This window comes from Aptenodytes forsteri, unplaced genomic scaffold, assembly GCF_000699145.1.
Source record: "Aptenodytes forsteri isolate BGI_AS27 unplaced genomic scaffold, ASM69914v1 Scaffold119, whole genome shotgun sequence".
Classification (NCBI taxonomy): domain Eukaryota; kingdom Metazoa; phylum Chordata; class Aves; order Sphenisciformes; family Spheniscidae; genus Aptenodytes; species Aptenodytes forsteri.
Genome location: NW_008796165.1, coordinates 8558125 through 8566926, shown reverse-complemented (window position 1 = coordinate 8566926; position 8802 = coordinate 8558125). Strand labels below are relative to the sequence as shown.

At 40.1% G+C, this 8802-nt stretch overlaps 1 protein-coding gene across 1 annotated transcript in view; it reads left to right on the top strand.

Moving 5' to 3' along the window:
- The window catches only part of RAB3B (RAB3B, member RAS oncogene family), a 61957-nt gene extending 53155 nt beyond the window's left edge, over window positions 1-8802 (top strand). The window contains exons 3-4 of the mRNA XM_009287362.2: window positions 4502-4626; window positions 8273-8802. Of these exons, the coding sequence (XP_009285637.1) occupies window positions 4502-4626; window positions 8273-8460 (313 nt within the window). The 3' untranslated portion in view covers window positions 8461-8802. The remainder of the gene's footprint in view (window positions 1-4501; window positions 4627-8272) is intronic.

Here is an 8802-nt window from a genome sequence, read left to right as displayed (position 1 = left end):
AAACACTCCCTAACATACAGAGCTACCCCACTGCCTCTCCTTCCTTGCCTGTCCCTTCTGAAGAGTCTATAGCCATCCATTGCAGCACTCCAATCGTGAGAATCACCCCACCATGTTTCTGTGATGGCGACTAAGTCATATCTATCCCGCTGCACAATGGCTTCCAGCTCCTCCTGCTTGCCGCCCATGCTGCGTGCATTGGTGTAGATGCACTTGAGCTGGGCTACCGATTTCGCCCCCAGCATTGGCATGCCACCCCTAGGCTCATCTCTAGTGAGCCTGGTTTTATCCCCTTCCCCCTTCGAACCTAGTTTAAAGCCCTCTTGATGAGCCCCACCAATTCATGAGCGAGAATCCTTTTCCCCCTGTGAGACAGCTGAACTCCATCTGTCACCAGCAGGCCCGGTGCCGGTTCCTGGATCCTAAAATTGTACCCATTCACAAAACTTTGGAATGGGTCAAGTTGTGTACAGTAGTCATCTATGTGTTTTACAGTAGGACATTCTCCAGTCTAAAGCTTGTTCCTTCTTGCTGGTGCCCTGCCTATTGCTGTTCAGTGATTCAGGTTTTTTAAGATGTTGTGTAAGCAGGCTGTCAACATGAGTCTCAGCCCATCTCACTGCTTTTTCTTGTACCGTCTCTTCCTGCAGAGTTCCCTACAGAAAACAAGCCAAAAGCATGAACAAACAGCTGAACCAGAGACCTAGCACTCCAAGTAAGCTCTCACCCATGACAAACTCTTACCTTCTGTTGAACTCATAGGGGTGTGCATAGATTTCAAAATTCATCTTCATAATTACACTGAAATTATGGGAAGGTAGCCTTGTGCAAAGTCAGCTCTCCATCAGAGAAAAGTCTTTTCCCTTCTAGACGTCACCAGTATCTTAGAGCTTATATCCTCCCTCTAGCTGGGAAATTGCCATAGCAGGTTTTGCTCACTAGCCTTATTATTCTCCAAGCCTTTTCACGAAGCTCCAACATCCCCTCTAACACTGCCTCCCATCTATGTATGGTGCAATTTACCTTTCATCTCTGGCTCATTGGCATGTGACTGTTTTAACAGCCTCCTTACCTGGCCTCACCTGCCCACAAGGGAAATGAGAGTATCTCTTCCAGTCTGCCATATGATTTCTTCCTTGGGTGATCTTTTTACCGCACCCTTCTTATAGGTGGATGTCCTAAAGAGGATTCTGGTTTGCTTTGTGTCACTCCAGAAATACTTATTTTAAACCAAGTAAAGGCACTCTTTCTCCTGCATGAGGAGGATCATGGCTGTATATCGGGTATTTAGACAAGCTCTTGAGGTAGTATATGAATGTGAGGTACAGTCTTTCCTTCATTCACATGAATCACCCTAATTAATGATAATTATCTTAAAGCAGCTGAGAAAGAGTAAGATACACAATTTAAATGCATTTGGGAGTATCTAGGACATGACCTGTTCTCGTTCCTTCACCGGGAAAGGTACAGCAGATTGTATGAGAAGCCTTAAGAGATTAAGCCTGAGTGATTTTCATTACTGCAGTGTGGCAAGAGTACAGTCAGGTTATTTTAGAAGAAAAAGCATAAATGAGCAAAAGCAAAGATGGATTTTATCTGATATTTGAAAATAACTAATTATTTTGTTTGAATAATAAGACATCTTTCCTGTAGGGTGAGTGAAAGGGTTAAATGAGTTTTCATGGCTTTCAGCTCAGTTTCTAGATTTTTTTAGTAGGCTTTTTGACAGAAATTATTTAACATTGGCTTGATAGTTTTATGTGTAGATAAATCACTGGTTTATACCTCATTTGAAACTGTACTGAAACTAGAATATACTCAGCATTTGATACTGTAAAGTAAATAGAAACTATTATGGAGACTCTGCTTTGGACAACCTAGACAATTTCATATAAGGGAAGAAAAAATTGGTTAAATTTAACTTAGATTTAAGTGACAGCTGGGTTCACAAATCATCAGCTTTATTTATCTTTAAGGCTGATCTCCAAATTAGGCTGTTGATATATCCATGTAACTGTGAACCTGAGAGACTATTTTTCTTCTAAGCGTGAAGCATAAAAACCGTGCTTTATCGTTAATTTAGGGAATTCAGCACAAATAAGGCACAGCATTGTTATTGTGTCACAGAAATATATTTTTCCCAGTGTGTATATTGGACTGCCCTGATAGTTGTCGAAACATCTCAATTGTGCAAGCCTTTTCATTTATTTATTTATTTACCTTTCCAAAAGCTTCTGGAAATTTGCTGCCTTTCTTTTTGTATGGGGATCAGGGGTTCTTTTAGACATTTTTCTTCATAACTTTTTGTTTGATTGTTTGTTTTTTATTCTTAATAAGTGTAAATGGCAGTGTTCTGCAAGAGAGGATTTTCACTAACTTGTACAAAACAAGGAGAAGGATGATTTTCTGTGGGAGATCCTTCATGCTTTTTTCTTCTTTTTCATTTTCTAAATAATTCTGTTTAAATAGCTAAGATTTGGCAGTGTGTCCCCATATGACCCCCCAGGGGCTGAAATTAATCCAGAGAGAGGAATGGGAGTCAGAAAAGAAGCCTGGTTATAGGTGTTTTAAATTGAACCTGGACAGACTTTCTTTCTCTCTATTGCTTATAGAGGGAGACTGGGGAGATTCCATCTTCCTGGGCTTTGGTTGATTTCTGAGGTCATCCCTTTCTGTGATGAGCCTTGAGAAACCCCGGAGTACCGCATAAACTCATCACAGACTCATCTTAGCTCTCACAGGGCTTGTCTACATGCAGGCCCTCAGAAGGGTGAAAGTGGAGGGGCCAAAATTGGGATTGGAGTGAGTGCCTTTCCAGGAGGAGGACACTAAAAAGAGTAAGAAGTTTCACTGCACAAAGTCCTTGATTATTTTTGTGTGTTGCAGTATGGGTCTGGGCTTGTGCAGTGGGCTTTGTTTAGGTTTATGTTTTCCTAGTGCAATCCAAACAGGCTACTGCTTACAGGCAAGTTGCACAGTGAAATGACCCCCTTTTTCACAGATATCTGTGGAGTAACATGACTGTCTGCTTTCCATGGAAAAGGCAAGTAAGCAACTCAAACTAATTAAAAATTATCATTAGTAGATCAGAGCTGGAGGCTGCTGCTAATTCAAAAGAGAAGGAATCAAATGCTTTATTGTTAAGGGAGTTCAAGCAAGCTAAACAGAAGTGAAATCTGAGGGGACTCCTGGCTCTCCTGGGAAATGGCAGGTTTGCCTGAAACTGCAGTGTCCTGTATGGAGGGGTGGCGAGCAGGGACAAAGAGTGGGAAGGCGAGTTAGGGACTGGAGGAGGGGTGGAGGAGGGAAGGAGTGTATCGCTTCTGGTAGAGCAACCTAATTACCTTTGGGAAGGAGGGAGTCTTAAAAGATAGAGCTGACTTGGTGAAGATAAAACAGGTTGGGCCACTCTCAATAAATGGATGAAAATGAATGCTACCAAATTAAAACTGTTCTGCTGCTGGCTCTGTGACACCTCACCAAGGATGGTGGGAAAGGACTGGCCCCTCAGGATAAATAGAAAAAAAAATCTTCTGTCATAGAAAATCTATAAAGAAGCCAAATGTAAGGTCAGACTCCTGGGATCCACAGCTAGCTCCACTCCAGTTTCAGCACATGAGCCACAGAGAGCTTTAGAGGCTTTAAGTTCATCTCAGTGCTCCTGCTTAAGCTCCCATGCACTTGATCCCTCTGTCACTGAAGTTAGCATTTGTCTGATACTTGCCGTCTGTCATTGCATCTGCTGTTCCCTGCCTTAGGTATCACTTAATCCTGCTGGGTTCAAATATTAGCTCACAGAGTCTTACCTTGATCCCATATCTTCCCAATTTGGTAAATTTCTGTTTCTTTTTAGCAATAGTTTCCACGTTTCTATGCAATTTTTCAGTCTCCATGAACCATTTTTCCTGTTCAAGCAAAGATGACTTGATGCTTCCGTTTGACTCTCAAAACACAATTTCTTGTGGTGTTACTAAAACTCTGCAGCAAATGTGCTGCAGCAAATGAGCATCTTTTTTGTCTGCTCTGAATTATTGTTGTGATGTGTTTTACAAGAAGTTGTAAATCTAGCATGAAGCGTGTATCTATTGTATGGCTTTCTCTATAGGGAGAGTATCCTTAAGAGGTGTAATTGATTCTCATTCCTCTGACAGATTACAGCTGAAGGAGAATGAGCTTTAGAAGAATGCTTTTTTTCCCCTAGACTTCAAAAATTATTCAATTCAGCTTTTTGTCTGGATGTCATGATCTTTAAAACATTTGCAAAGTCTTAGCAAGTAACTTTATTGTCACACAAAGTTAAGGAGTAGTAAAATAGAATGGTGCTATAAATTACATAGTCTGCATTCTTGCTTTATGTGTAAGCTTGGTCATTTGTCTTTTAACCAACATACAGTCTTGAGATGTTGATGTTGTCTTCAATGGTGCTTGTTTTCATACGTAATATACGATTGTATTTTGGCACGGCTGATTGAAGGTAACAATCTTTTTTGACCTGCTGTAGGGCCACACAAATCAAGACTTACTCCTGGGACAATGCACAAGTGATCCTGGTCGGAAACAAATGTGACATGGAGGATGAAAGAATTGTTCCTGTGGAGAAGGGGAAACATCTGGCGGATCAGCTAGGTACATGTCAAAGCTTTTCTTTCTACTCTTTTTCCTCTGCTTCTTTATACTGTGTTCCTTTTAATTTGTACGATAAGAAGTCCTTCCAGCAGCAATACTTTAATAATGGTATCACAACTAAGAAGCGTAATATATTCTAGGTCCATATTTTACTTGCTTAATGCTGAATACGACCTTGTGTAGTGTTGCTGTACCTGTAAAGCTAATATCTAAGGATGTAAGGAAGATAAAGTTTGTCTGGAGAGGACAGCTTTTATTAGCTCAGTGGAATGAAAAGAGAAAAAGTTTTCATAAACACAATTCTGTCTCCAGTTCTCTAAGTACCATATAGTCATTTTCAGAATGCAAACATTGATTTTTGTAGAATAAATTTTTTTTGCAACTAAACAATGAAAAAAGAAGTTTATACATCAGAACTGTAGAGTTGAGTAAAATATATTTTAAAAATGCACCAGCCTTCTCTATCCAGGTAGGGAAATGACATTATGTTATTGATATGGGATAGAAAAAGCAAAACAGTTCCATTGAGAGAAAGCTGGGATTGCAATGGAAATTTTAGAATGAACAGCAAAATAAACTCATCCTAATTTCTCATATATTTATCATTTTTCATTATATATCATAGCGTATATGATCTTTTTAACATGGAATCAGGGCTTCTGTGTTAAGATTTAACTATACTGTTGTCTTCTTTTAAAGAACTCATAGTGGCAAGTAAATCCTGTTAAAATTTAATTCAGTTAGCAGTAGAGACCCTTACAGTGGGCATACTGTAAATATTTGTTTAGCACGTAAGAGTAGAGATTCTTACCAGACCCAAAGGAATCACCATTATCCCCAATTTATAAAATCCAATGTTGTCTTCAATTCTTAAGCAGTAATTGGAGGGTGCATAATATGTTGTTAAACTGGGGGTACTGGAGTTCCAGTACACACTGCATACATTGTTGTAGTTTAAAGTGTGACCTTAATCAAATTGCCAATTATGGTTAAATCTTAGATAATGAGTACTTACTAGTTGGGGGTTTGCTAGTGTTGTTTTGGTTTTTTAATGCAGGGAAGGTATAGCAACCTTGTTCATAGATGAGTGTAAAGTATGGCTTTGTAATAGGGACCTGTGTGATATAAAAAAAAAGATGGTCACTGTTCCAAAGAGTTAAGAGCAACCAGATTATTTTTTCATGTTTCACGTGCAAAAAAAAAAGCATGTCTGCAAAGGCCTGCAGGTTTAGAGCCTGCAAGTGTAAATTCTACATGTGCCAAGCACAAAGGGGTCCCATTCATGACTGGAGCCTTGAGGCACCGCCATCATAAACAAATAATGAGCAAATACCAAACTAAACCCTCTAATTTCCCATCATTATTATTATTGTAATAATAATTCTTTACATGTAGGACTAGCAAAGCAAACAAAGACATGGTTAGTTTGCAAAATCAGCTATGGGCTCTTTTTTACACATCAGAATCTCATTTGCTTTTGAAAATACGTGAATAAACTCGGTTCCTGGCTTGCAGACTCTCAAAACCATTGTGAATGCAAGTGGGCCCCCATATTTTGCAAGAGTAATTACGCTGTTAGTAGCTGAAAATTTGTCCAGAACATGTAACAGCAAATAGAGAGTTTTACTGGAACTCCCACTCCTATTTGGACTTCTCATGTTTTTTCTCCCTCCAAAATTCATCTGTTTAAATACAAACCTGGCATCTAGAATCTGAATCCTTTAGGTATGGGACACTTCAAAACACACACGTGCACAGAGTTACCATAGCAACTGACTCTACCAGTACGAAACTGTTCTGCTGAAGAATGCCCAGTTCTGCCCCTGGCCTGTCCTTGTGCTCGTCCAGCTCACCCTGGAGAAACATACCCCGGTGCAGAGCAAAACAAAAGCTAACCATGCCTTTGGAAAGTGCTGTCCCAGTCCTCCTCTTCTGTAGCCTCCCAAAATACTAAATGCTTTTTTAAAAGGGCTGAAAAATATGTCTGGTTATATCAGTTGTTTTTTCCTTATATTAGCTGTGCTAACGTGTACAGCGTTATCTGAAATTACTTTGTGTGTTAGGTGGGAGGAATCTTTTTAATTGACTATTGACTGCTTAAACTGCTAGCTTTCATCATAATGATTCACATAAAGGTTATCCTTCAGTGTGTTTATCCAAGTTTGTATAGTGACATTAACATCATCAAAATAATTTCCTAATCAGATTAAGAAATTGTTATTGGCCTGAACGTGAACTAAACCAAAAGAGATTCAGCTACAGCAAAAGCTAAACCAATGCTGGACTGACAAATATCCAAGTTCAGTTCTCTGATTTCTTGTGCCTTTCATACACATTTTTAATCATCATCAAAGACAGCAAGCGGGGCAGACAGAACCCTCCTCTGATGCAGGACAGCTGTCCTTATTTAGTAATGAGGCAAACGTCTCCACCATCACTTCACCTGTTGTCCCATGATTTTTAAAAAGTGTTAGAATGGGGTAGATACCTACTTGTTATCTCACACGTCAAGGTGACTCAGTCTACCAGCAGTGGCAGGCTAATCAGTTAAGACGACTTATCTTTCTCTTCGTTTGTGGCAGAATCAAAGAAAACTGATGCAATGCAGAATAGCCCCAAAATGAAGCACAACAGAATGTAGATTATTGCAAAATAAACTCTGTGGTGCTTGAGCTCTCGCTTTTGGCAATATAACAACCTGGTAGAACAGAAGCAACAGCCATTGTGAGTGATGGTTGGCCTTTGAGGCCTCTGGGGTTAGAAAGATAAAGAAATGCTTCACAGTTCAGCGCATTTCTGCTGGCTGAGGCAGGGTGCAGGCTCATCTGTGAGAAGGCTGGTTCTTGTGTAGCACGGGGTGTCAATGGGAGGCAGCAGGAATAGCTATCTGTGTGCCATCCCCACCTTGGCATAACTCCAGCCTTGCTGGTTTTTTTTTTTAATCAGAAAGGGTCGGTGTTTGAGAATCCGTACTCATCACTACAGCTAGGAGCTGGTCACTGGACACTGAAATTACCCCGTAGGAGGCACTCCACATTATTTGTAATTCAGCAGTGCTGAACGGCCCTTGTCAGGATGGGTGCTGTGTTGTGACATGTGCTGTACAAGTATTAATCACCCTGAAAAGCTTTCCGTCTAATCAAAGAACTGGAAAAACAGGACCAAAATCGTGGATTATTTTGTTCACAAGTGCAGAAGTTGGTCAGCAGAAGGAATACAGCCATGATCCCGCTTCTCCTCCTGGTCTTTCCTTTTGCCAGACTGCAGTAGTGGTTTGTAGAGTAAACCTGGCCCTGTCGTGCGGGGGTGTGTGGAGCCCAAGAAGGCCCCTCCGTACATTACCAGTTAGTGGCATCGGCAGAATTTGACTCCCTTGTCCTGAGTTTATTCAGATCTGTATCATCTGCAGATGTGTTTACCAGGGCTATGGTAGGGATCCATTTATGCCTTTGACTCTTACTGATGCTTGATAAATTTTAGAAGTATTTCTGCTCAGTATTCTGAGATTGTGGGAATCAACCGAGCTTAAGAATTGTCTCATGTCTTGTTTTCTTAAGGTGAATTCTAAAAAAATCGGTTAGTATTTTAAAAACCATCTCCATTATCATCAGTCTCCATTGATTTTTTTTTTCACTTTTTTTCACAGGTTTTGACTATTTTGAAGCTAGTGCCAAAGAAAACATCAACGTAAGGCAGGTGTTTGAGCGTCTCGTGGATATAATCTGTGAAAAGATGTCAGAGAGTATAGAATCAGACCCTTCCAGGGGCACTTCTGGAAGGAGCATGCGCCTCACAGACAACCCACCCCCTTCGCAGCAGAACTGCTCGTGCTAGTGACCTTTCGCACTGAGAAATGTCCTTCTCCTTTCCTGACTAAATTTCATCTTTTCATTCATGGTCATGCATTATCATGTAGTCCAAAGGCAGAAGTCTCTGTTGTAGGAAATTGGTATGTTTGTTTAATGTGCTGAAGTGTTAATATTATGTATTTCCTCATCCAATAATTTAAAAAAAAATCTGACTAAATATTGTAAGTGCACCTAGTGTTAATGTGAGTTACACTGAAGAAAAATAATTGTATAGTGTTGCAAATGTTATTATCACAGAGAATGTTGCATTTTTAATTATAAATTCCTCTACTGCAGAAAGAGGTTTTTTGTCAAGAACAGCAGGAAA